A 26,078-nucleotide genomic window follows, 5' to 3' on the forward strand; every position below is an offset into this window, starting at 1 on the left:
GCCCTGCTCAGCAGAAACCAAACCACCCCTGTTTGATGCACAGCATTCCCATCCAAACCCAACACGTGCCAGCTATTGGGAAGAAAGAAAGCGAATCCCAGTCCAAGGCAGAGCAGTGGGAGCACAATGAGCGCTCCTCGGCGAATCCCGATTTATTTCGAGCAGAGGCGCAGCAGAAGTCAGTGAGCTGCTAACAAGAAACTCTTGGTGCCCTCGACAGCCAGTTCAGGAGAGCTCCCCAGAGACAGAGGAACTGCAGCTCCCTTTGTCTCTGGAGGATCTTCTCAGGCACAGAGTACGGGTGTTTCCAGCTGGTAACGCTGAAACGTCCTGGGAGCCGTGGGCTTGACGCTGCTGGCAGCAGCACTCTTCCTGATGCGCCGCTGTCTCCAGGGAAGGATTCCTTGCAACAGGCTGAGCTCCCATTCTTCCTTCCCTGGCCATGTCCACCTTCAGCCATTTGCCGGTTCTGCTGATCCCTGAGGCGGGCTGGGCTGTGATGCCACAAAGGGGCTGAGCGCTGGCGTCAGGCAGGGCTGTGACGTCCCAGGGCTGTGCTGGCCGCAGCACTGTGACATCACCGGGCCGGCGCTATATAAGACGGGCCAGCGCCCGCAGCTGCCAGTGCAGTCGCGATGGGACGTGCCGGAGCCATGGGTGACGGTGGAGTCCTGATGACTGCGCTTGTCCTGCTGCTGGCCGCTGTGGCTGTCTGGTGGGCCTTTGGCCACTGGCAACCATGGAGCTGGCGGAGAGCGGCAGCGAAGAGGACAGCGAAGAGGAGCAAGCGCCCCGGGTCCCGGCCCAGAGGCTCACGGAGGACGCGAGGAGCCCTTGCGGCTCCCAGGTTCCCCAGGCCTCGGGCGACTCCTCGCAAGCGGCCACGTGCTCCCGCGAGCCCCCTGGGCAGCCCCTGCAGCTGCGGCCCCTGCGTGGCAGTGGCCCAGGAGCTGCAGGAACTGATGCTGCTGCTCTGGGATGGCAACGGGACACAGGCGCCGCTCTACTCTGGGATGTGGCAGGCGTTGTGGAAAGAACTGGAGGAGCTGCTGCAGCGAGGCCACCTGCCCTGCTGTGGCTTGTCCAGCTCCTCCAGAAGCCTCCATCCCTTCAAGAGGCTGCTCCCAGCAAGATTCTCCATCCCTGGGAGAGCCTCAAGGCCTGCAAGGATGGCACAGCAGGGGGGAGCCGCCATCCATGCAGGAACCTCAGGCTGTCAGAGCCCCTGCATCCTGCCAGGAGCCTCTGCAATCTCTGACAGCCTCCACCCCTCGCAGAGGCTCAGTGAGACCTGTCAGCCTGCAGAAGGTGCAGAGCCCGTGGACAGGTCTCCCAGCTCCCTTGGACTCACGGACTTCAACAACACGGGCCCAATCCTGACCATTGACGTGGCAGGGGAAAGCCCAGAAGTCCAAATGGGAGCCCAGCCCGATGCAGGGGAGCCGTCTCAGGAGCAGCTGGTGGAGCAGCAAGCGTCCTGGAGCCGGCAGTGGTCATCCCACAGCGGCCAGGACGCTGTGCCGGTTGTGCCAGCTGGCGACAGCCCGAGCCTGGTGGTGGAGATGAGCCTCCAGACACCAAGGAGGTTCCTCCATCTCCAGGAAGCTGCCCCAAGACAGCCCTCGACTGCCAGGAAGGGCTTTCTAATAGCAGGTGAGATCTCCCGAGGAGCTGTCTGAGGCTCCCCCGGGGCTCTTGAGGGGCGCGGCCAGGCCAGGCCAGGGCCCCTGAGAGCAGCCTAGTCGCTGGCTGTTTCCAGTGCCTCTGATGGCACGGCTTGAAAAAGGCCCGTCTGCTTTGCAGCTGCTCCTGGGACGCCCCTGTGCGAAGCCTCGGGCTGTAGCCCCGGCCCTCGTCAAGAGCAGAGTCCAGCCCATGAGGCCGGGGACAGCGACGGTGCCGCCCTGCCCCGCTGCACTGGGGCTCCTGCAGCCGCCTGTGCGCGCGGCCCTGGCCCAGCTCTGCCGCTCGCCGGCCCGTCGGCCGCCGGGCGGCGGCCACTGCCCGGCGCGCAGCAGGAAGCAGGTGAGAGCAAGGTGGCCCGGGGTGGCCAGGCCCGCTTCCCTGGCGGGCGCTTGCGGGGGGTTCCTGGGCGCAAGGCTGATGGCTCGCTCTTGGCCGCAGGGCAAAAGAAGCAGCTGCAGGAGCTGTACCAGCTGGGCCCGCAGCTGGGCAGCGGTGGCTTCGGCACCGTTTTCTCAGGCATCCGCCTCTCCGATGGGAGCCCGGTGAGTGGCCGCGACATGGCCGGGCGTGGGAGGAGGGGCAGCGGTGGGGAGAGGCAGGGCTGGATCTCAGCCCTCCTCTCTCGATGGCTTGCAGGTGGCCATCAAACGTGTGGCCCGGGAGAGCGTCCTGCAGTGGGTCGAGCTGGTGAGTGAGCGGGGCCAGCGGGACAGAGCGGTGCGGGGCGGGCAGGGAGAGTCCCGGGGCGCCGATTGGGAGTGGGAGGCGGCGGAGGGCGGGGGCAGCGTGGGAGCCGCGGCATCGCGGGCCTGGGCATGCCAAACGCCAGCGGTGGGGCCGGGCAGGGGGCACCCCCAAGCATCCCCTGGGCGGGAGGAAGCCCAAGCACCAGGGAGGCTGCGCAAGGGGGCACTGGGGCATCCCAGGCAGGGCGCGGCGCAGCCTCAGGGCAGCACCAGGCCCGCTGGGGGCACTGATTTTCTCCTCCTCACAGCCCGACGGCACCTGCGTGCCCATGGAGATCGTGCTCATGGAGAAGGTGGGCTCTGACTGCCACAACATCATCCAGCTCCTCGACTGGTTTGAGCTGCCTGACAGCTTTGTGCTGGTGATGGAGCGTCCGGAGGCATCGCAGGATCTCCTGCAGTTCCTGCAGGAGCACGAGTTCCTGTGCGAGGAGATGGCGCGCTGGCTTTTCTACCAGGTGCTGGAGGCCGTGCGGCACTGCACCGCCTGCGGCGTCCTGCACCGGGACATCAAGCCGGAGAACCTCCTCGTGGCCCCGGAGAGTGGCGACCTGAAGCTCATCGACTTCGGTTGCGGCACCTTCCTCCAGGAGCAGGCCTTCACGCGGTTTGCCGGTGAGCCCATGGCCTGGGTCCGGCTCTCGGTGCCAGGCACTGCAGGGCCCCGTTCCCTCCTGGGCCGCGGGCTGCGACCTTCAGCCGGCTGCCCTTTGGCACGGGGCAGATGCCGTGCCCCAGGAGCCGGCTGCCGGCCCTGCCGACAGAGGGGGGCGGCAAAAGCCAGCTCCCGGCCCCTGGGCTCAGCAGGCCCACAAGGGCCTGGGCTGCTCCGCTGGCCTTCTTTGCCTTGCAGAATGGTTTCTTGCCTTTGGCCAGCTGGCTGGGGGACGCGGGGTGGCCTCGGGGGGGAAGCTGTGGCCGCGGGTGCAGCCCCTGCCTCAGCCAGGAGGCTGGCGCCAGGCTCTGGAAGGCTGCAGCCTGCGCCTGGACAGCGCCGCCTGTCTCCCCCAGGAACGCACGCGTACAGCCCGCCCGAGTGGATCTGCCTTGGCTGCTACCACGGCCATGGGGCGACCGTCTGGTCCCTGGGCGTGCTGCTGTACGTCATGGTCTGCGGGAGCCTCCCCTTCAGGGACGACCATGACATCGTGCTGGGGCAGCTCTTCTTCTGGCAGCAGGTCTCTCCAGGTTGGTACCCGGCCTCAAGAAGGCGGGCTTTGGCAGAGGGCGGCGCGCAGCCCGGCGCGGCCCTCACGCAGCTCCGCGGGACGTCGTTCTGCCCTCAAGGGCCGGCCGCAGGAGGGGGCCCGTGCCGAGGGGGTCAGCGCGGCACGGGCGGCCGAAGGAGGCGGCCGTGCCCCGCCGTGCCGCTCTCCCGCGCAGGGCAGAGTCGGTCGGGAGGCCGGCGCAGCCCTGAGCACACGCGGCGCGGCCCGGGCCCTGCAGGCGACGGGGGCAGCTGGGCAGGAGACTTCTGCCAGTGACCGGCGCTTTCTGGCTTCTCTCCCCAGAGTGCCGACATCTGATCCAGTGGTGTTTGGCCAAGCACCCTGAGGACAGGCCAGAGCTGGAGGAGATCTTGCGCCACCCTTGGGTGCAGGGCAGGCGTTTTTGATGCCTTGCCGGAGCCTCTGCAGCACCCACTTACCGAGTCCCACGCAGGACGGAGGACCCAAAAAATAAAACCACAAACCCATTGCGGTGTGTCAAGTCTGGTCCTTGTCAGCAACTTCAGCTAAAGAAACCTCTTGGGGAAAGGGGTAATCGGAGTGCTGCCTTCAGCCTTGGTCAAGCTTTCCATGCCTTTCCTCCAGGGTGGTACTTTTGTGTCTCTAAGCTCAGCCTGTAGTGTGGGGAGGAGGCGCTTTACCGAGCCAAGAATTGCAACAGTGAAACAACAGCTGCCCTTTCAAAGTGGCAGGGCTTCTTGGCGTCTCCTGAAGTGACACACGGGTCCGTGTGTGCATTCCAAGGGTCGTCGGGTTTCAGGGACAGAGACGTCTCCTCTCCAAGAAGAACCAGAAGCAGCAGAACGTCTTTTCAAGCTGAGCCCCGATGAGCTCTTCCTCTTTCTTTCCCTTCCCGAGGCAGCCACACCAGGCCTCGTGGCTCATGCCAGAGCCTTCTTCCTCCCTGGGGAGCCTCCTCCCAGTAAGGGAGGAGGCCCCCACAGCTCAGGACTCTCCGGCTGAGCCCCCCTAGAGCCAGGCCGCCGTCTGAGCCCCACCTGCCCTGGGCCAAGCTGGGATTGGCGGCCGTCTTGGCCACAGCGACCACAAATAAACGGAGCCTCAAAGCTCTGACAAGAGGAAAAGGGCCATCAAAGCCTCAGCTCGGAGCACGAGGAGAGCAGACTTCAGGCTGCTCAGGGAACTGCAAGCAAGGTCCCCGGGGAAAATGTTTTTGAAGGTACTGGGGTCCATCAGTGCTGGTCGCTTTGGAAACATCACCTCCGAAGGGCACAGGAGCAAGCGATGCCCAAATGTGGGAAGCCAAGCAGGCGAGGCAGAAGGCTGGCTTGCCTGGACAGGCATCTTCTCTGGGAAAGAGGATGGAAAAGGAAGCTGTGTGCCCCGTGGAATCCAGGTCAGGAGAAGAATACGCAGATGCTTCTAGCCACTGTAGGGAGAAATTTGGTGTGGCGAAAGCTGGTGTGGTGGAGATGAAGGTGGCCAGAAATGTGGGGCACAATAAAAAGAGGGGTTTTAAATACATTAGTGGAAAGAAAAACCATTGTAGAAATAACATTGTCCCCTTCCAGGATGTGGATGGTCACCTCGCAAACAAGGACAGAGACGCGGCAAAGCTGTTTAAGGTGCATTCTTTGGTTTAAGGTGCCTCTGTCTTCAACGCTCATCCCTCCCTTCCCAGTGGAAAACACTGCACTGGCGTACCAAGGGACACTGCAAAGTCCTTGAAGAGGGCAAGCCCTGCTCAGCAGAAACCAAACCACCCCTGTTTGATGCACAGCATTCCCATCCAAACCCAACACGTGCCAGCTATTGGGAAGAAAGAAAGCGAATCCCAGTCCAAGGCAGAGCAGTGGGAGCACAATGAGCGCTCCTCGGCGAATCCCGATTTATTTCGAGCAGAGGCGCAGCAGAAGTCAGTGAGCTGCTAACAAGAAACTCTTGGTGCCCTCGACAGCCAGTTCAGGAGAGCTCCCCAGAGACAGAGGAACTGCAGCTCCCTTTGTCTCTGGAGGATCTTCTCAGGCACAGAGTACGGGTGTTTCCAGCTGGTAACGCTGAAACGTCCTGGGAGCCGTGGGCTTGACGCTGCTGGCAGCAGCACTCTTCCTGATGCGCCGCTGTCTCCAGGGAAGGATTCCTTGCAACAGGCTGAGCTCCCATTCTTCCTTCCCTGGCCATGTCCACCTTCAGCCATTTGCCGGTTCTGCTGATCCCTGAGGCGGGCTGGGCTGTGATGCCACAAAGGGGCTGAGCGCTGGCGTCAGGCAGGGCTGTGACGTCCCAGGGCTGTGCTGGCCGCAGCACTGTGACATCACCGGGCCGGCGCTATATAAGACGGGCCAGCGCCCGCAGCTGCCAGTGCAGTCGCGATGGGACGTGCCGGAGCCATGGGTGACGGTGGAGTCCTGATGACTGCGCTTGTCCTGCTGCTGGCCGCTGTGGCTGTCTGGTGGGCCTTTGGCCACTGGCAACCATGGAGCTGGCGGAGAGCGGCAGCGAAGAGGACAGCGAAGAGGAGCAAGCGCCCCGGGTCCCGGCCCAGAGGCTCACGGAGGACGCGAGGAGCCCTTGCGGCTCCCAGGTTCCCCAGGCCTCGGGCGACTCCTCGCAAGCGGCCACGTGCTCCCGCGAGCCCCCTGGGCAGCCCCTGCAGCTGCGGCCCCTGCGTGGCAGTGGCCCAGGAGCTGCAGGAACTGATGCTGCTGCTCTGGGATGGCAACGGGACACAGGCGCCGCTCTACTCTGGGATGTGGCAGGCGTTGTGGAAAGAACTGGAGGAGCTGCTGCAGCGAGGCCACCTGCCCTGCTGTGGCTTGTCCAGCTCCTCCAGAAGCCTCCATCCCTTCAAGAGGCTGCTCCCAGCAAGATTCTCCATCCCTGGGAGAGCCTCAAGGCCTGCAAGGATGGCACAGCAGGGGGGAGCCGCCATCCATGCAGGAACCTCAGGCTGTCAGAGCCCCTGCATCCTGCCAGGAGCCTCTGCAATCTCTGACAGCCTCCACCCCTCGCAGAGGCTCAGTGAGACCTGTCAGCCTGCAGAAGGTGCAGAGCCCGTGGACAGGTCTCCCAGCTCCCTTGGACTCACGGACTTCAACAACACGGGCCCAATCCTGACCATTGACGTGGCAGGGGAAAGCCCAGAAGTCCAAATGGGAGCCCAGCCCGATGCAGGGGAGCCGTCTCAGGAGCAGCTGGTGGAGCAGCAAGCGTCCTGGAGCCGGCAGTGGTCATCCCACAGCGGCCAGGACGCTGTGCCGGTTGTGCCAGCTGGCGACAGCCCGAGCCTGGTGGTGGAGATGAGCCTCCAGACACCAAGGAGGTTCCTCCATCTCCAGGAAGCTGCCCCAAGACAGCCCTCGACTGCCAGGAAGGGCTTTCTAATAGCAGGTGAGATCTCCCGAGGAGCTGTCTGAGGCTCCCCCGGGGCTCTTGAGGGGCGCGGCCAGGCCAGGCCAGGGCCCCTGAGAGCAGCCTAGTCGCTGGCTGTTTCCAGTGCCTCTGATGGCACGGCTTGAAAAAGGCCCGTCTGCTTTGCAGCTGCTCCTGGGACGCCCCTGTGCGAAGCCTCGGGCTGTAGCCCCGGCCCTCGTCAAGAGCAGAGTCCAGCCCATGAGGCCGGGGACAGCGACGGTGCCGCCCTGCCCCGCTGCACTGGGGCTCCTGCAGCCGCCTGTGCGCGCGGCCCTGGCCCAGCTCTGCCGCTCGCCGGCCCGTCGGCCGCCGGGCGGCGGCCACTGCCCGGCGCGCAGCAGGAAGCAGGTGAGAGCAAGGTGGCCCGGGGTGGCCAGGCCCGCTTCCCTGGCGGGCGCTTGCGGGGGCTTCCTGGGCGCAAGGCTGATGGCTCGCTCTTGGCCGCAGGGCAAAAGAAGCAGCTGCAGGAGCTGTACCAGCTGGGCCCGCAGCTGGGCAGCGGTGGCTTCGGCACCGTTTTCTCGGGCATCCGCCTCTCCGATGGGAGCCCGGTGAGTGGCCGCGACATGGCCGGGCGTGGGAGGAGGGGCAGCGGTGGGGAGAGGCAGGGCTGGATCTCAGCCCTCCTCTCTCGATGGCTTGCAGGTGGCCATCAAACGTGTGGCCCGGGAGAGCGTCCTGCAGTGGGTCGAGCTGGTGAGGGAGCGGGGCCAGCGGGACAGAGCGGTGCGGGGCGGGCAGGGAGAGTCCCGGGGCGCCGATTGGGAGTGGGAGGCGGCGGAGGGCGGGGGCAGCGTGGGAGCCGCGGCATCGCGGGCCTGGGCATGCCAAACGCCAGCGGTGGGGCCGGGCAGGGGGCACCCCCAAGCATCCCCTGGGCGGGAGGAAGCCCAAGCACCAGGGAGGCTGCGCAAGGGGGCACTGGGGCATCCCAGGCAGGGCGCGGCGCAGCCTCAGGGCAGCACCAGGCCCGCTGGGGGCACTGATTTTCTCCTCCTCACAGCCCGACGGCACCTGCGTGCCCATGGAGATCGTGCTCATGGAGAAGGTGGGCTCTGACTGCCACAACATCATCCAGCTCCTCGACTGGTTTGAGCTGCCTGACAGCTTTGTGCTGGTGATGGAGCGTCCGGAGGCATCGCAGGATCTCCTGCAGTTCCTGCAGGAGCACGAGTTCCTGTGCGAGGAGATGGCGCGCTGGCTTTTCTACCAGGTGCTGGAGGCCGTGCGGCACTGCACCGCCTGCGGCGTCCTGCACCGGGACATCAAGCCGGAGAACCTCCTCGTGGCCCCGGAGAGTGGCGACCTGAAGCTCATCGACTTCGGTTGCGGCACCTTCCTCCAGGAGCAGGCCTTCACGCGGTTTGCCGGTGAGCCCATGGCCTGGGTCCGGCTCTCGGTGCCAGGCACTGCAGGGCCCCGTTCCCTCCTGGGCCGCGGGCTGCGACCTTCAGCCGGCTGCCCTTTGGCACGGGGCAGATGCCGTGCCCCAGGAGCCGGCTGCCGGCCCTGCCGACAGAGGGGGGCGGCAAAAGCCAGCTCCCGGCCCCTGGGCTCAGCAGGCCCACAAGGGCCTGGGCTGCTCCGCTGGCCTTCTTTGCCTTGCAGAATGGTTTCTTGCCTTTGGCCAGCTGGCTGGGGGACGCGGGGTGGCCTCGGGGGGGAAGCTGTGGCTGCGGGTGCAGCCCCTGCCTCAGCCAGGAGGCTGGCGCCAGGCTCTGGAAGGCTGCAGCCTGCGCCTGGACAGCGCCGCCTGTCTCCCCTAGGAACGCACGCGTACAGCCCGCCCGAGTGGATCTGCCTTGGCTGCTACCACGGCCATGGGGCGACCGTCTGGTCCCTGGGCGTGCTGCTGTACGTCATGGTCTGCGGGAGCCTCCCCTTCAGGGACGACCATGACATCGTGCTGGGGCAGCTCTTCTTCTGGCAGCAGGTCTCTCCAGGTTGGTACCCGGCCTCAAGAAGGCGGGCTTTGGCAGAGGGCGGCGCGCAGCCCGGCGCGGCCCTCACGCAGCTCCGCGGGACGTCGTTCTGCCCTCAAGGGCCGGCCGCAGGAGGGGGCCCGTGCCGAGGGGGTCAGCGCGGCACGGGCGGCCGAAGGAGGCGGCCGTGCCCCGCCGTGCCGCTCTCCCGCGCAGGGCAGAGTCGGTCGGGAGGCCGGCGCAGCCCTGAGCACACGCGGCGCGGCCCGGGCCCTGCAGGCGACGGGGGCAGCTGGGCAGGAGACTTCTGCCAGTGACCGGCGCTTTCTGGCTTCTCTCCCCAGAGTGCCGACATCTGATCCAGTGGTGTTTGGCCAAGCACCCTGAGGACAGGCCAGAGCTGGAGGAGATCTTGCGCCACCCTTGGGTGCAGGGCAGGCGTTTTTGATGCCTTGCCGGAGCCTCTGCAGCACCCACTTACCGAGTCCCACGCAGGACGGAGGACCCAAAAAATAAAACCACAAACCCATTGCGGTGTGTCAAGTCTGGTCCTTGTCAGCAACTTCAGCTAAAGAAACCTCTTGGGGAAAGGGGTAATCGGAGTGCTGCCTTCAGCCTTGGTCAAGCTTTCCATGCCTTTCCTCCAGGGTGGTACTTTTGTGTCTCTAAGCTCAGCCTGTAGTGTGGGGAGGAGGCGCTTTACCGAGCCAAGAATTGCAACAGTGAAACAACAGCTGCCCTTTCAAAGTGGCAGGGCTTCTTGGTGTCTCCTGAAGTGACACACGGGTCCGTGTGTGCATTCCAAGGGTCGTCGGGTTTCAGGGACAGAGACGTCTCCTCTCCAAGAAGAACCAGAAGCAGCAGAACGTCTTTTCAAGCTGAGCCCCGATGAGCTCTTCCTCTTTCTTTCCCTTCCCGAGGCAGCCACACCAGGCCTCGTGGCTCATGCCAGAGCCTTCTTCCTCCCTGGGGAGCCTCCTCCCAGTAAGGGAGGAGGCCCCCACAGCTCAGGACTCTCCGGCTGAGCCCCCCTAGAGCCAGGCCGCCGTCTGAGCCCCACCTGCCCTGGGCCAAGCTGGGATTGGCGGCCGTCTTGGCCACAGCGACCACAAATAAACGGAGCCTCAAAGCTCTGACAAGAGGAAAAGGGCCATCAAAGCCTCAGCTCGGAGCACGAGGAGAGCAGACTTCAGGCTGCTCAGGGAACTGCAAGCAAGGTCCCCGGGGAAAATGTTTTTGAAGGTACTGGGGTCCATCAGTGCTGGTCGCTTTGGAAACATCACCTCCGAAGGGCACAGGAGCAGGCGATGCCCAAATGTGGGAAGCCAAGCAGGCGAGGCAGAAGGCTGGCTTGCCTGGACAGGCATCTTCTCTGGGAAAGAGGATGGAAAAGGAAGCTGTGTGCCCCGTGGAATCCAGGTCAGGAGAAGAATACGCAGATGCTTCTAGCCACTGTAGGGAGAAATTTGGTGTGGCGAAAGCTGGTGTGGTGGAGATGAAGGTGGCCAGAAATGTGGGGCACAATATAAAGAGGGGTTTTAAATACATTAGTGGAAAGAAAAACCATTGTAGAAATAACATTGTCCCCTTCCAGGATGTGGATGGTCACCTCGCAAACAAGGACAGAGACGCGGCAAAGCTGTTTAAGGTGCATTCTTTGGTTTAAGGTGCCTCTGTCTTCAACGCTCATCCCTCCCTTCCCAGTGGAAAACACTGCACTGGCGTACCAAGGGACACTGCAAAGTCCTTGAAGAGGGCAAGCCCTGCTCAGCAGAAACCAAACCACCCCTGTTTGATGCACAGCATTCCCATCCAAACCCAACACGTGCCAGCTATTGGGAAGAAAGAAAGCGAATCCCAGTCCAAGGCAGAGCAGTGGGAGCACAATGAGCGCTCCTCGGCGAATCCCGATTTATTTCGAGCAGAGGCGCAGCAGAAGTCAGTGAGCTGCTAACAAGAAACTCTTGGTGCCCTCGACAGCCAGTTCAGGAGAGCTCCCCAGAGACAGAGGAACTGCAGCTCCCTTTGTCTCTGGAGGATCTTCTCAGGCACAGAGTACGGGTGTTTCCAGCTGGTAACGCTGAAACGTCCTGGGAGCCGTGGGCTTGACGCTGCTGGCAGCAGCACTCTTCCTGATGCGCCGCTGTCTCCAGGGAAGGATTCCTTGCAACAGGCTGAGCTCCCATTCTTCCTTCCCTGGCCATGTCCACCTTCAGCCATTTGCCGGTTCTGCTGATCCCTGAGGCGGGCTGGGCTGTGATGCCACAAAGGGGCTGAGCGCTGGCGTCAGGCAGGGCTGTGACGTCCCAGGGCTGTGCTGGCCGCAGCACTGTGACATCACCGGGCCGGCGCTATATAAGACGGGCCAGCGCCCGCAGCTGCCAGTGCAGTCGCGATGGGACGTGCCGGAGCCATGGGTGACGGTGGAGTCCTGATGACTGCGCTTGTCCTGCTGCTGGCCGCTGTGGCTGTCTGGTGGGCCTTTGGCCACTGGCAACCATGGAGCTGGCGGAGAGCGGCAGCGAAGAGGACAGCGAAGAGGAGCAAGCGCCCCGGGTCCCGGCCCAGAGGCTCACGGAGGACGCGAGGAGCCCTTGCGGCTCCCAGGTTCCCCAGGCCTCGGGCGACTCCTCGCAAGCGGCCACGTGCTCCCGCGAGCCCCCTGGGCAGCCCCTGCAGCTGCGGCCCCTGCGTGGCAGTGGCCCAGGAGCTGCAGGAACTGATGCTGCTGCTCTGGGATGGCAACGGGACACAGGCGCCGCTCTACTCTGGGATGTGGCAGGCGTTGTGGAAAGAACTGGAGGAGCTGCTGCAGCGAGGCCACCTGCCCTGCTGTGGCTTGTCCAGCTCCTCCAGAAGCCTCCATCCCTTCAAGAGGCTGCTCCCAGCAAGATTCTCCATCCCTGGGAGAGCCTCAAGGCCTGCAAGGATGGCACAGCAGGGGGGAGCCGCCATCCATGCAGGAACCTCAGGCTGTCAGAGCCCCTGCATCCTGCCAGGAGCCTCTGCAATCTCTGACAGCCTCCACCCCTCGCAGAGGCTCAGTGAGACCTGTCAGCCTGCAGAAGGTGCAGAGCCCGTGGACAGGTCTCCCAGCTCCCTTGGACTCACGGACTTCAACAACACGGGCCCAATCCTGACCATTGACGTGGCAGGGGAAAGCCCAGAAGTCCAAATGGGAGCCCAGCCCGATGCAGGGGAGCCGTCTCAGGAGCAGCTGGTGGAGCAGCAAGCGTCCTGGAGCCGGCAGTGGTCATCCCACAGCGGCCAGGACGCTGTGCCGGTTGTGCCAGCTGGCGACAGCCCGAGCCTGGTGGTGGAGATGAGCCTCCAGACACCAAGGAGGTTCCTCCATCTCCAGGAAGCTGCCCCAAGACAGCCCTCGACTGCCAGGAAGGGCTTTCTAATAGCAGGTGAGATCTCCCGAGGAGCTGTCTGAGGCTCCCCCGGGGCTCTTGAGGGGCGCGGCCAGGCCAGGCCAGGGCCCCTGAGAGCAGCCTAGTCGCTGGCTGTTTCCAGTGCCTCTGATGGCACGGCTTGAAAAAGGCCCGTCTGCTTTGCAGCTGCTCCTGGGACGCCCCTGTGCGAAGCCTCGGGCTGTAGCCCCGGCCCTCGTCAAGAGCAGAGTCCAGCCCATGAGGCCGGGGACAGCGACGGTGCCGCCCTGCCCCGCTGCACTGGGGCTCCTGCAGCCGCCTGTGCGCGCGGCCCTGGCCCAGCTCTGCCGCTCGCCGGCCCGTCGGCCGCCGGGCGGCGGCCACTGCCCGGCGCGCAGCAGGAAGCAGGTGAGAGCAAGGTGGCCCGGGGTGGCCAGGCCCGCTTCCCTGGCGGGCGCTTGCGGGGGCTTCCTGGGCGCAAGGCTGATGGCTCGCTCTTGGCCGCAGGGCAAAAGAAGCAGCTGCAGGAGCTGTACCAGCTGGGCCCGCAGCTGGGCAGCGGTGGCTTCGGCACCGTTTTCTCGGGCATCCGCCTCTCCGATGGGAGCCCGGTGAGTGGCCGCGACATGGCCGGGCGTGGGAGGAGGGGCAGCGGTGGGGAGAGGCAGGGCTGGATCTCAGCCCTCCTCTCTCGATGGCTTGCAGGTGGCCATCAAACGTGTGGCCCGGGAGAGCGTCCTGCAGTGGGTCGAGCTGGTGAGTGAGCGGGGCCAGCGGGACAGAGCGGTGCGGGGCGGGCAGGGAGAGTCCCGGGGCGCCGATTGGGAGTGGGAGGCGGCGGAGGGCGGGGGCAGCGTGGGAGCCGCGGCATCGCGGGCCTGGGCATGCCAAACGCCAGCGGTGGGGCCGGGCAGGGGGCACCCCCAAGCATCCCCTGGGCGGGAGGAAGCCCAAGCACCAGGGAGGCTGCGCAAGGGGGCACTGGGGCATCCCAGGCAGGGCGCGGCGCAGCCTCAGGGCAGCACCAGGCCCGCTGGGGGCACTGATTTTCTCCTCCTCACAGCCCGACGGCACCTGCGTGCCCATGGAGATCGTGCTCATGGAGAAGGTGGGCTCTGACTGCCACAACATCATCCAGCTCCTCGACTGGTTTGAGCTGCCTGACAGCTTTGTGCTGGTGATGGAGCGTCCGGAGGCATCGCAGGATCTCCTGCAGTTCCTGCAGGAGCACGAGTTCCTGTGCGAGGAGATGGCGCGCTGGCTTTTCTACCAGGTGCTGGAGGCCGTGCGGCACTGCACCGCCTGCGGCGTCCTGCACCGGGACATCAAGCCGGAGAACCTCCTCGTGGCCCCGGAGAGTGGCGACCTGAAGCTCATCGACTTCGGTTGCGGCACCTTCCTCCAGGAGCAGGCCTTCACGCGGTTTGCCGGTGAGCCCATGGCCTGGGTCCGGCTCTCGGTGCCAGGCACTGCAGGGCCCCGTTCCCTCCTGGGCCGCGGGCTGCGACCTTCAGCCGGCTGCCCTTTGGCACGGGGCAGATGCCGTGCCCCAGGAGCCGGCTGCCGGCCCTGCCGACAGAGGGGGGCGGCAAAAGCCAGCTCCCGGCCCCTGGGCTCAGCAGGCCCACAAGGGCCTGGGCTGCTCCGCTGGCCTTCTTTGCCTTGCAGAATGGTTTCTTGCCTTTGGCCAGCTGGCTGGGGGACGCGGGGTGGCCTCGGGGGGGAAGCTGTGGCCGCGGGTGCAGCCCCTGCCTCAGCCAGGAGGCTGGCGCCAGGCTCTGGAAGGCTGCAGCCTGCGCCTGGACAGCGCCGCCTGTCTCCCCTAGGAACGCACGCGTACAGCCCGCCCGAGTGGATCTGCCTTGGCTGCTACCACGGCCATGGGGCGACCGTCTGGTCCCTGGGCGTGCTGCTGTACGTCATGGTCTGCGGGAGCCTCCCCTTCAGGGACGACCATGACATCGTGCTGGGGCAGCTCTTCTTCTGGCAGCAGGTCTCTCCAGGTTGGTACCCGGCCTCAAGAAGGCGGGCTTTGGCAGAGGGCGGCGCGCAGCCCGGCGCGGCCCTCACGCAGCTCCGCGGGACGTCGTTCTGCCCTCAAGGGCCGGCCGCAGGAGGGGGCCCGTGCCGAGGGGGTCAGCGCGGCACGGGCGGCCGAAGGAGGCGGCCGTGCCCCGCCGTGCCGCTCTCCCGCGCAGGGCAGAGTCGGTCGGGAGGCCGGCGCAGCCCTGAGCACACGCGGCGCGGCCCGGGCCCTGCAGGCGACGGGGGCAGCTGGGCAGGAGACTTCTGCCAGTGACCGGCGCTTTCTGGCTTCTCTCCCCAGAGTGCCGACATCTGATCCAGTGGTGTTTGGCCAAGCACCCTGAGGACAGGCCAGAGCTGGAGGAGATCTTGCGCCACCCTTGGGTGCAGGGCAGGCGTTTTTGATGCCTTGCCGGAGCCTCTGCAGCACCCACTTACCGAGTCCCACGCAGGACGGAGGACCCAAAAAATAAAACCACAAACCCATTGCGGTGTGTCAAGTCTGGTCCTTGTCAGCAACTTCAGCTAAAGAAACCTCTTGGGGAAAGGGGTAATCGGAGTGCTGCCTTCAGCCTTGGTCAAGCTTTCCATGCCTTTCCTCCAGGGTGGTACTTTTGTGTCTCTAAGCTCAGCCTGTAGTGTGGGGAGGAGGCGCTTTACCGAGCCAAGAATTGCAACAGTGAAACAACAGCTGCCCTTTCAAAGTGGCAGGGCTTCTTGGTGTCTCCTGAAGTGACACACGGGTCCGTGTGTGCATTCCAAGGGTCGTCGGGTTTCAGGGACAGAGACGTCTCCTCTCCAAGAAGAACCAGAAGCAGCAGAACGTCTTTTCAAGCTGAGCCCCGATGAGCTCTTCCTCTTTCTTTCCCTTCCCGAGGCAGCCACACCAGGCCTCGTGGCTCATGCCAGAGCCTTCTTCCTCCCTGGGGAGCCTCCTCCCAGTAAGGGAGGAGGCCCCCACAGCTCAGGACTCTCCGGCTGAGCCCCCCTAGAGCCAGGCCGCCGTCTGAGCCCCACCTGCCCTGGGCCAAGCTGGGATTGGCGGCCGTCTTGGCCACAGCGACCACAAATAAACGGAGCCTCAAAGCTCTGACAAGAGGAAAAGGGCCATCAAAGCCTCAGCTCGGAGCACGAGGAGAGCAGACTTCAGGCTGCTCAGGGAACTGCAAGCAAGGTCCCCGGGGAAAATGTTTTTGAAGGTACTGGGGTCCATCAGTGCTGGTCGCTTTGGAAACATCACCTCCGAAGGGCACAGGAGCAGGCGATGCCCAAATGTGGGAAGCCAAGCAGGCGAGGCAGAAGGCTGGCTTGCCTGGACAGGCATCTTCTCTGGGAAAGAGGATGGAAAAGGAAGCTGTGTGCCCCGTGGAATCCAGGTCAGGAGAAGAATACGCAGATGCTTCTAGCCACTGTAGGGAGAAATTTGGTGTGGCGAAAGCTGGTGTGGTGGAGATGAAGGTGGCCAGAAATGTGGGGCACAATAAAAAGAGGGGTTTTAAATACATTAGTGGAAAGAAAAACCATTGTAGAAATAACATTGTCCCCTTCCAGGATGTGGATGGTCACCTCGCAAACAAGGACAGAGACGCGGCAAAGCTGTTTAAGGTGCATTCTTTGGTTTAAGGTGCCTCTGTCTTCAACGCTCATCCCTCCCTTCCCAGTGGAAAACACTGCACTGGCGTACCAAGGGACACTGCAAAGTCCTTGAAGAGGGCAAGCCCTGCTCAGCAGAAACCAAACCACCCCTGTTTGATGCACAGCATTCCCATCCAAACCCAACACGTGCCAGCTATTGGGAAGAAAGAAAGCGAATCCCAGTCCAAGGCAGAGCAGTGGGAGCACAATGAGCGCTCCTCGGCGAATCCCGATTTATTTCGAGCAGAGGCGCAGCAGAAGTCAGTGAGCTGCTAACAAGAAACTCTTGGTGCCCTCGACAGCCAGTTCAGGAGAGCTCCCCAGAGACAGAGGAACTGCAGCTCCCTTTGTCTCTGGAGGATCTTCTCAGGCACAGAGTACGGGTGTTTCCAGCTGGTAACGCTGAAACGTCCTGGGAGCCGTGGGCTTGACGCTGCTGGCAGCAGCACTCTTCCTGATGCGCCGCTGTCTCCAGGGAAGGATTCCTTGCAACAGGCTGAGCTCCCATTCTTCCTTCCCTGGCCATGTCCACCTTCAGCCATTTGCCGGTTCTGCTGATCCCTGAGGCGGGCTGGGCTGTGATGCCACAAAGGGGCTGAGCGCTGGCGTCAGGCAGGGCTGTGACGTCCCAGGGCTGTGCTGGCCGCAGCACTGTGACATCACCGGGCCGGCGCTATATAAGACGGGCCAGCGCCCGCAGCTGCCAGTGCAGTCGCGATGGGACGTGCCGGAGCCATGGGTGACGGTGGAGTCCTGATGACTGCGCTTGTCCTGCTGCTGGCCGCTGTGGCTGTCTGGTGGGCCTTTGGCCACTGGCAACCATGGAGCTGGCGGAGAGCGGCAGCGAAGAGGACAGCGAAGAGGAGCAAGCGCCCCGGGTCCCGGCCCAGAGGCTCACGGAGGACGCGAGGAGCCCTTGCGGCTCCCAGGTTCCCCAGGCCTCGGGCGACTCCTCGCAAGCGGCCACGTGCTCCCGCGAGCCCCCTGGGCAGCCCCTGCAGCTGCGGCCCCTGCGTGGCAGTGGCCCAGGAGCTGCAGGAACTGATGCTGCTGCTCTGGGATGGCAACGGGACACAGGCGCCGCTCTACTCTGGGATGTGGCAGGCGTTGTGGAAAGAACTGGAGGAGCTGCTGCAGCGAGGCCACCTGCCCTGCTGTGGCTTGTCCAGCTCCTCCAGAAGCCTCCATCCCTTCAAGAGGCTGCTCCCAGCAAGATTCTCCATCCCTGGGAGAGCCTCAAGGCCTGCAAGGATGGCACAGCAGGGGGGAGCCGCCATCCATGCAGGAACCTCAGGCTGTCAGAGCCCCTGCATCCTGCCAGGAGCCTCTGCAATCTCTGACAGCCTCCACCCCTCGCAGAGGCTCAGTGAGACCTGTCAGCCTGCAGAAGGTGCAGAGCCCGTGGACAGGTCTCCCAGCTCCCTTGGACTCACGGACTTCAACAACACGGGCCCAATCCTGACCATTGACGTGGCAGGGGAAAGCCCAGAAGTCCAAATGGGAGCCCAGCCCGATGCAGGGGAGCCGTCTCAGGAGCAGCTGGTGGAGCAGCAAGCGTCCTGGAGCCGGCAGTGGTCATCCCACAGCGGCCAGGACGCTGTGCCGGTTGTGCCAGCTGGCGACAGCCCGAGCCTGGTGGTGGAGATGAGCCTCCAGACACCAAGGAGGTTCCTCCATCTCCAGGAAGCTGCCCCAAGACAGCCCTCGACTGCCAGGAAGGGCTTTCTAATAGCAGGTGAGATCTCCCGAGGAGCTGTCTGAGGCTCCCCCGGGGCTCTTGAGGGGCGCGGCCAGGCCAGGCCAGGGCCCCTGAGAGCAGCCTAGTCGCTGGCTGTTTCCAGTGCCTCTGATGGCACGGCTTGAAAAAGGCCCGTCTGCTTTGCAGCTGCTCCTGGGACGCCCCTGTGCGAAGCCTCGGGCTGTAGCCCCGGCCCTCGTCAAGAGCAGAGTCCAGCCCATGAGGCCGGGGACAGCGACGGTGCCGCCCTGCCCCGCTGCACTGGGGCTCCTGCAGCCGCCTGTGCGCGCGGCCCTGGCCCAGCTCTGCCGCTCGCCGGCCCGTCGGCCGCCGGGCGGCGGCCACTGCCCGGCGCGCAGCAGGAAGCAGGTGAGAGCAAGGTGGCCCGGGGTGGCCAGGCCCGCTTCCCTGGCGGGCGCTTGCGGGGGCTTCCTGGGCGCAAGGCTGATGGCTCGCTCTTGGCCGCAGGGCAAAAGAAGCAGCTGCAGGAGCTGTACCAGCTGGGCCCGCAGCTGGGCAGCGGTGGCTTCGGCACCGTTTTCTCGGGCATCCGCCTCTCCGATGGGAGCCCGGTGAGTGGCCGCGACATGGCCGGGCGTGGGAGGAGGGGCAGCGGTGGGGAGAGGCAGGGCTGGATCTCAGCCCTCCTCTCTCGATGGCTTGCAGGTGGCCATCAAACGTGTGGCCCGGGAGAGCGTCCTGCAGTGGGTCGAGCTGGTGAGGGAGCGGGGCCAGCGGGACAGAGCGGTGCGGGGCGGGCAGGGAGAGTCCCGGGGCGCCGATTGGGAGTGGGAGGCGGCGGAGGGCGGGGGCAGCGTGGGAGCCACGGCATCGCGGGCCTGGGCATGCCAAACGCCAGCGGTGGGGCCGGGCAGGGGGCACCCCCAAGCATCCCCTGGGCGGGAGGAAGCCCAAGCACCAGGGAGGCTGCGCAAGGGGGCACTGGGGCATCCCAGGCAGGGCGCGGCGCAGCCTCAGGGCAGCACCAGGCCCGCTGGGGGCACTGATTTTCTCCTCCTCACAGCCCGACGGCACCTGCGTGCCCATGGAGATCGTGCTCATGGAGAAGGTGGGCTCTGACTGCCACAACATCATCCAGCTCCTCGACTGGTTTGAGCTGCCTGACAGCTTTGTGCTGGTGATGGAGCGTCCGGAGGCATCGCAGGATCTCCTGCAGTTCCTGCAGGAGCACGAGTTCCTGTGCGAGGAGATGGCGCGCTGGCTTTTCTACCAGGTGCTGGAGGCCGTGCGGCACTGCACCGCCTGCGGCGTCCTGCACCGGGACATCAAGCCGGAGAACCTCCTCGTGGCCCCGGAGAGTGGCGACCTGAAGCTCATCGACTTCGGTTGCGGCACCTTCCTCCAGGAGCAGGCCTTCACGCGGTTTGCCGGTGAGCCCATGGCCTGGGTCCGGCTCTCGGTGCCAGGCACTGCAGGGCCCCGTTCCCTCCTGGGCCGCGGGCTGCGACCTTCAGCCGGCTGCCCTTTGGCACGGGGCAGATGCCGTGCCCCAGGAGCCGGCTGCCGGCCCTGCCGACAGAGGGGGGCGGCAAAAGCCAGCTCCCGGCCCCTGGGCTCAGCAGGCCCACAAGGGCCTGGGCTGCTCCGCTGGCCTTCTTTGCCTTGCAGAATGGTTTCTTGCCTTTGGCCAGCTGGCTGGGGGACGCGGGGTGGCCTCGGGGGGGAAGCTGTGGCCGCGGGTGCAGCCCCTGCCTCAGCCAGGAGGCTGGTGCCAGGCTCTGGAAGGCTGCAGCCTGCGCCTGGACAGCGCCGCCTGTCTCCCCTAGGAACGCACGCGTACAGCCCGCCCGAGTGGATCTGCCTTGGCTGCTACCACGGCCATGGGGCGACCGTCTGGTCCCTGGGCGTGCTGCTGTACGTCATGGTCTGCGGGAGCCTCCCCTTCAGGGACGACCATGACATCGTGCTGGGGCAGCTCTTCTTCTGGCAGCAGGTCTCTCCAGGTTGGTACCCGGCCTCAAGAAGGCGGGCTTTGGCAGAGGGCGGCGCGCAGCCCGGCGCGGCCCTCACGCAGCTCCGCGGGACGTCGTTCTGCCCTCAAGGGCCGGCCGCAGGAGGGGGCCCGTGCCGAGGGGGTCAGCGCGGCACGGGCGGCCGAAGGAGGCGGCCGTGCCCCGCCGTGCCGCTCTCCCGCGCAGGGCAGAGTCGGTCGGGAGGCCGGCGCAGCCCTGAGCACACGCGGCGCGGCCCGGGCCCTGCAGGCGACAGGGGCAGCTGGGCAGGAGACTTCTGCCAGTGACCGGCGCTTTCTGGCTTCTCTCCCCAGAGTGCCGACATCTGATCCAGTGGTGTTTGGCCAAGCACCCTGAGGACAGGCCAGAGCTGGAGGAGATCTTGCGCCACCCTTGGGTGCAGGGCAGGCGTTTTTGATGCCTTGCCGGAGCCTCTGCAGCACCCACTTACCGAGTCCCACGCAGGACGGAGGACCCAAAAAATAAAACCACAAACCCATTGCGGTGTGTCAAGTCTGGTCCTTGTCAGCAACTTCAGCTAAAGAAACCTCTTGGGGAAAGGGGTAATCGGAGTGCTGCCTTCAGCCTTGGTCAAGCTTTCCATGCCTTTCCTCCAGGGTGGTACTTTTGTGTCTCTAAGCTCAGCCTGTAGTGTGGGGAGGAGGCGCTTTACCGAGCCAAGAATTGCAACAGTGAAACAACAGCTGCCCTTTCAAAGTGGCAGGGCTTCTTGGTGTCTCCTGAAGTGACACACGGGTCCGTGTGTGCATTCCAAGGGTCGTCGGGTTTCAGGGACAGAGACGTTCTGCTGCTCTCTTTCCAGAGCTCTGGGGAAAACCATAAGCTACAGAATTTCATTTCTAGTTGAGCTCTGCTGACCTCTTCCTCTTCTTCCCCTGAAATGGGAGGCAGAGCTGGGCGCTTGACCAAGTGGGTCTGCACCATCCTAAGTCATGTGCGTGGAGCTCACGGGAAATGTTGAGAGGCCGGAGTCACTCCCATGGTGCTGGTCTCATTTTACCCCCTAAAAGAAAACTGGACATGGCAATTGGTGCTATAATCTAGTTGAGGTGTTAGGGCATAGGTTGGACTTGATGATCTTCGAGGTCTCTTCCAACCTCATTATTCTTTGATTCTGTGAAAAATATCTTCCACTGCCTTAAAAACACCGATGGTGATGGAAAGTGCAGTAACCAGTCATAGGAAAGCACCCAGGTGCCTGGCTGTGGGCAGGTGCTATCTACTAAACCTGTGCCACCTTCTGCCTATTGCCCTGACCTCCCAAAGCAGGGTTTGGGAAATAAATGTGGGGATTTTTTTTCATAAATTTGCCTGCTCTTTCAGTTTTCTTCCCTTTTATGAGGCCTGCTGATGCTCTTGTGCCCTGAATGTCTCTCCCAGTCTCTACCTGAAGACCTGAGCTGAGCCGTGATCCTTCCAGCCAGGACCCCACTGTGACAGGATGGCAAAAGCTCTGTGTGTCAGTCATCGTCTGGAGTCTGAGCTGGGAGTGGTAGTTATCCCCTTTCCAATGACCTGTGAGTGGTGACTGCCAATTGTCCAAGTGCTGTGACACATTTCTTCCAGGAGCTACAAGGACTATTCTCTGTTCAAGGACTAATTGCAAGCTGTAATGTGAAACTAGTAGAATGAATATTCATGAACCTATTGTGCAATTCCATGCATATGTGTTAGAAGGAAGAATAGAAAAATATGGGGAGTTCTCAGGGGTGTGCATGTCTTTTGAAGGGGAATGATCCCCACATGCGTCCAGTGCTGCAATAAACATACCAGCTTTACAACTTTTACAAGTTTTAGAGTGCAGGAATATAAAAAAGGTCAAAGTCTTTAGAAATGCAGAAAAGCCCCAGAAAGTAGACATAAATCTAAGAAAGGCTGGGAGATTTCAAAACCTTATAATGGGAAGCTAGGAAGTTAAGAACCAAATGAATACATTTATATTTATCATAAAGAAGAAGAAAGAACAAGAACTTACTGATAGTTCAAGATGTGAAAAGTCCTAGATATATGCTTTGCAAAGATAGAAAAAGTTTCAATCTTAAATAATGAATTATTGTGTATTGTTTGAGGTTCATAGATGTCCTTTTGTTAATGTTAAACCCACGTGGGTCCTTTTCTTATTGGTTAGAGTATAATGACTTCACACCTTTTCTTTTACACTATTGGTTCAAAGAATATGTAGAAAAAGGCTTTGCATAAGCTGCCATCTTGTCTCTGATCTGGATTTGCATGGATGTTGTTATTTCTCTGTGTCTCTTGCTTTTTGCTTGTATGATACGGACAGATAAAAAATCGTAAGTCTGCAACCAGTCAGGGTCCCATCCCGTCTGGGAGACACAGACTGATCCGGCAGAGTATAGTTTGAATCTTTTTATCCGCAATTCAAATGCTAGATCGATGCAAAGAACTGGTAGAAGCAGGGTATGATGTTCGACAACCAGACAAAGAAAATGTGACTCTTCTTCACTGGGCAGCAATAAACAACAGACAGGAGCTGGTAAAGTAAGCTGGGAGTCCCTGTGACAGTAATACAGTGTATTCTGCCACTGTTACCTACAATCACTTTGTTGCTTTTGTACTTGAAAACAAAGGAATGTGCTGCTTGAGAAGAAAAGGGTAGAATTCAAATTTTAATGTACTTATCTTAGTGAAAATGTCACTGAAGTGTAAAGGTAGCCCATTTCTTTCTATGTGAAATCATGTAGTATATGAAGTCATTAGATTTTCCTGGGTTTGTTTCTGTAACAAAGATGAAAGCTGATTTTAGGAATACCTTGCTAATGACTCTAGTTTTTCTTCAACATTTTCTTGAAATAGCATTATTTACTGCTAAACCACTTTTGTCCATTTGCTTCTCCAGTGAAGTTTTTATTATGAGTCATTTGCTCCTTTAGCTATATTATCTTTAGTATAATGTTTTGCTATTTTATTGTGCCTGTTATTACCTTATTGTGTTATTATTACACAGATATTACATTTCCAAAGGTGCGGTAGTGGATCAGCTCGGTGGAGATTTGAATTCTACGCCCCTGCACTGGGCCATCAGGTAGTGCTGCTTGCAAGCCCTAACTGCAAATCTGTGGGTATTTACAGCTGTGGTAGCGTTTTCTGAGGTCCAGAGAACAAAGCACTGCTTGTCTGGAGAAAACATAATAAAAAAATAATTATTCCGGGAAAACTTCTCTGAGTGGGAAGTCTCCCGTTGGAAGATGAGTGCTTTCTTCTGGACTGTCAGTCTTTTGCCAGAGTCAGAGGCTTGGATGACTGCTCACAGGAGAAGTTACTCTAGAATAACCACCGTAGTCCTAATAAATGCTTTGCCTTAGGCTCATTTATTAGGCTGTATTTATTTAATATAATTTACTGAATAATGACATGAGAATCTGAAAGAAAACTGTTTTTTGTGAGGTCTCTATGAGAAGTATAAGGGCAATACTTTCATTAAAATATCCATTTTTAAAATAATCTCTATAGTTTCATTTCACACATCATTATAGACAAGGACCTTCCGAGGGGAAGGCAGCATCCAATGGAGATGTTCAGGGATGTGCAGATGCCAAAAGGGGCTCTAGGACAGATGGACATACTCTGGTGGGCTCAGCCTCCAGCAGTGGGGCAGGGAAAAAAAGGAAAAGGAAAAAAGGAAAAAAATCCACAGGGAAAAAAAAAAAAAAAAAAAAAAAAAAAAAACCAAAGGAAAAAAAGATAAGAAAGACTGAGAAGACCTGGAGAAGAAATCCAGGAAGCTGAATACAAACAAGAAGGAGGAAGAAGAGAGGGAGAAATGAGCCAGAGGACCAAAGCCCAGGATTGAGCAGTAATGCCCAACACAAGTGCTCAGCACCCTCTGCCTCGTGCCCAGTCAATCCCACTAGCAATCAGCCTCTCCTGACCAGCTTCCTCAGCTGTTAGACTCAGCAGGACATCCTGTGGTCTGGAATATCCCTCTGTGCAGTCTGGGTTGGCTTTCCTGGACATGTTCCCTCCAGGCTCTTTGTCACCTCCTCGAGGGCAGAGCATGGGACATGGAGTGGCTTCTAGGACCCTACAGAGTCCTTGAGGTGGACAAGCTGTGCTTAGCAACAACCAAACTCTCCATCTGTGATCCACAGCATTCCCATCCAGCATCCAAACCCAGCAGTGTGCCAGTTTCTGGGAAGAAAGGAATTCCAATCAAACCCAGAACAGTGGGAACACTCAGACAGTTCTCTGGGAAAATCCTGATTTATTCAACACCAATATTCCTAAGAAGATCTAACCTCCTTCCTTAAACAAATTCCTGGTAGGCAGAGGCCATCTCAACTGAGCTTCCTTGAGAGAAGGAACGTCCTTGGTTTCACATGGATCATCTCTGCTGCCAAGCATGGGGTGTTCCCCACTGGAACAGTCACAGCATTGTGGAAGCCATGGGCTGACAAAACTGATGGCACCAAGACACTGCTGGGGCATATGCCTCTAGGAATATCTAGAAGAGGGCTGGGCTCCCCTTTTTACTTTCAGGCATTTCCTGGCCAGCTGCATCTTCAGGGATAAGCAGGTCCTGCTGATACCCACGGCTCTGAGGGAGCAGGCACACCTTTTCAAAGGGCTTCCTCCCTCTGCAGTCCGGCAGCTCTCACTGAGGCACTGGGAGGGATGGAGGCTCTTGCCAGAAATATCCCAAGTCTCGAGATCTTCCACTTTCTGCTCCTGCACTGCTGATGGCAGACAATTCTCTGGAGGTGGGAACATCTGCCTTTGCTGCTGGAGGATCTTCTCTTGCACCACTTCTCTTGCTGAGCGTCTTCTTCTCTGGCACTGCCACAGCATCTGGGAACCATGGACTGGGAACTGGCAGCTCCAGGATACTTGATGCTGGGACACTTGCCTCTGGGAAAATCTTCTTGAAGAGAACTGGACTCCCCTTTTTACTTCTGGCCATCTGCATCTTCAAGGAGGAGCAGGTTCACTGACACCTGCAGCTCTGAGGGTGCAGGCACACCTGTCCAAAGGCTTTCCTTCCTCTGTGCTCCGGCAGCTCTCACTGAGGCTCTGGGTAGGTTGAAGTCTCCTGCCAGGAATATCTGAAGTTTGGAATCCATCCTCATTCGTCTTCTCCACTGCTGATGCCTGAGAGTGCCCTGGAGGTGGAAATATCTGCCTTTGGTCCTGGAGGATCTTTGTGCAGCACCACACCAAGGGTATTCTCCTGCGGCACTGCCACATCATTTTCAGGACCATGGACAGGGAACTGGCTCCTGGAAATTGCTGCTGTGCGTCTGGCTGCCGGAAACACTTTCTGCAATGGTCTTGGCCTCCATTTTTCCTTTCTGGATTTTTCTGCCAGCTGCATCCTCAGGGATGAGCAGGTTTTGCTGATACCCATGGCTCTGAGGGAAAAGGCAGTCCTGTCCAAAGGGCTTCCTCCATCTGCAGTCTGGCAGCTCTCAAAAGGGCTCTGGGAAGAGGGATGGAGACTCGTGCCACAGGCAACCAAACTGTGGAGATCTTCCTCTTCCTGCTCATGCACTGCTAATGCCAGACAATTTCCTGGAGATGGGAAGATCTGCCTTTGCTGCTGCAGGATCTTGCGCAGCAACACACCAAGGGTCTTCTCCTGTGGCATCACCACATAATTCTTAGAGCCATGGACTGGGAACTGGCAGCTCCAGGAGAATCGCTGCTGTGCTTATGGCTTCTGGGAGTGCCCTTCTGTTGCCTTTTTTTTTTTTTCTATATCCTGCTTAAATAAGAAAGTTTCCTAACTTGACTCCTCTCTGCCATCTGTGAATACATCAACTTTTCTGTAACTCTTTTACAGTGGACAAAAAATTCGTTCAAGCTCTTTCTGAAAACCTTAATTGTGACTATGCTTCATAATTCTTGCAACTCTTATTAGTTCATATCCTAGATTATACACCATCTTAGTCCAGGTTAGAATTTTTAAATATACATTATAATTCTTAATTTCCTCTAGCTACAAGATGCAATCACACATATTGTTAATTTTTTATTTTTGCAAAAAAAATGGGTAATTTTTTGTTTCATATTTTTCCCTTCTGAACTCATCTATTTCCTATTTTCACTTTCTCCACTCAGAAGACTTTTCCTATGATTTATGCTTGTAATGATTCTCCAATCACTCCATACTACTTTATAGAGATGTAGCTGTTTTAACATATACTTATTAGACATTTTTTAATTTATTTATACTATGGTAAGATGATAAAATTTGTATTTGCCATTACCTTGGAATGCACATTTTTTTTTTACAATTTTAAGGGAAAATATATTGAAAAAGTTTGGATAGCATAATTAAAAAAAAACAGTTTCCTTACCTGTGCAGTAGCCATAAAGTAGATCTGCATCCAT

General features: G+C 60.3%; 3 protein-coding genes across 3 annotated transcripts; all 3 read left to right on the top strand.

The window, feature by feature from the left end:
- Nucleotides 1-5,994: 5,994 nt before the first annotated feature.
- LOC128809031 (uncharacterized) lies at nt 5,995-9,459 on the top strand. The gene is made up of 6 exons (XM_053980724.1): nt 5,995-7,012; nt 7,163-7,384; nt 7,484-7,587; nt 7,682-7,732; nt 8,040-8,406; nt 8,803-9,459. The coding sequence occupies exons 1-6, from the start codon at nt 5,995-5,997 to the stop codon at nt 9,273-9,275; spliced, it is 2,235 nt and encodes a 744-aa protein (XP_053836699.1). The 3' UTR covers nt 9,276-9,459.
- A 1,894-nt stretch (nt 9,460-11,353) lies between these two features.
- LOC128809032 (uncharacterized) lies at nt 11,354-14,818 on the top strand. The gene is made up of 6 exons (XM_053980725.1): nt 11,354-12,371; nt 12,522-12,743; nt 12,843-12,946; nt 13,041-13,091; nt 13,399-13,765; nt 14,162-14,818. The coding sequence occupies exons 1-6, from the start codon at nt 11,354-11,356 to the stop codon at nt 14,632-14,634; spliced, it is 2,235 nt and encodes a 744-aa protein (XP_053836700.1). The 3' UTR covers nt 14,635-14,818.
- A 1,894-nt stretch (nt 14,819-16,712) lies between these two features.
- LOC128809033 (uncharacterized) lies at nt 16,713-19,993 on the top strand. Its single transcript, XM_053980726.1, has 6 exons — nt 16,713-17,730; nt 17,881-18,102; nt 18,202-18,305; nt 18,400-18,450; nt 18,758-19,124; nt 19,521-19,993. Exons 1-6 carry the CDS (start codon nt 16,713-16,715, stop codon nt 19,991-19,993), a joined length of 2,235 nt encoding a protein of 744 aa, XP_053836701.1.
- Nucleotides 19,994-26,078: the final 6,085 nt, after the last annotated feature.

This window comes from Vidua macroura, chromosome 6 (genome assembly GCF_024509145.1).
Source record: "Vidua macroura isolate BioBank_ID:100142 chromosome 6, ASM2450914v1, whole genome shotgun sequence".
Taxonomy (NCBI): Eukaryota; Metazoa; Chordata; class Aves; order Passeriformes; family Viduidae; genus Vidua; species Vidua macroura.

Coding starts and splice junctions, on each gene's coding strand:
- LOC128809031 (XM_053980724.1), top strand. CDS start 5,995: ATGGGACGTGCCGGAGCCATGGGTGACGGTGGAGTCCTGATGACTGCG. Junction 7,733..8,039: donor TCCTGCAGTGGGTCGAGCTG/GTGAGGGAGCGG, acceptor TCCTCCTCACAG/CCCGACGGCACCTGCGTGCC. Junction 8,407..8,802: donor GGCCTTCACGCGGTTTGCCG/GTGAGCCCATGG, acceptor TGTCTCCCCTAG/GAACGCACGCGTACAGCCCG.
- LOC128809032 (XM_053980725.1), top strand. CDS start 11,354: ATGGGACGTGCCGGAGCCATGGGTGACGGTGGAGTCCTGATGACTGCG. Junction 12,744..12,842: donor CGGCGCGCAGCAGGAAGCAG/GTGAGAGCAAGG, acceptor TCTTGGCCGCAG/GGCAAAAGAAGCAGCTGCAG. Junction 12,947..13,040: donor GCCTCTCCGATGGGAGCCCG/GTGAGTGGCCGC, acceptor GATGGCTTGCAG/GTGGCCATCAAACGTGTGGC.
- LOC128809033 (XM_053980726.1), top strand. CDS start 16,713: ATGGGACGTGCCGGAGCCATGGGTGACGGTGGAGTCCTGATGACTGCG. Junction 18,306..18,399: donor GCCTCTCCGATGGGAGCCCG/GTGAGTGGCCGC, acceptor GATGGCTTGCAG/GTGGCCATCAAACGTGTGGC. Junction 19,125..19,520: donor GGCCTTCACGCGGTTTGCCG/GTGAGCCCATGG, acceptor TGTCTCCCCTAG/GAACGCACGCGTACAGCCCG.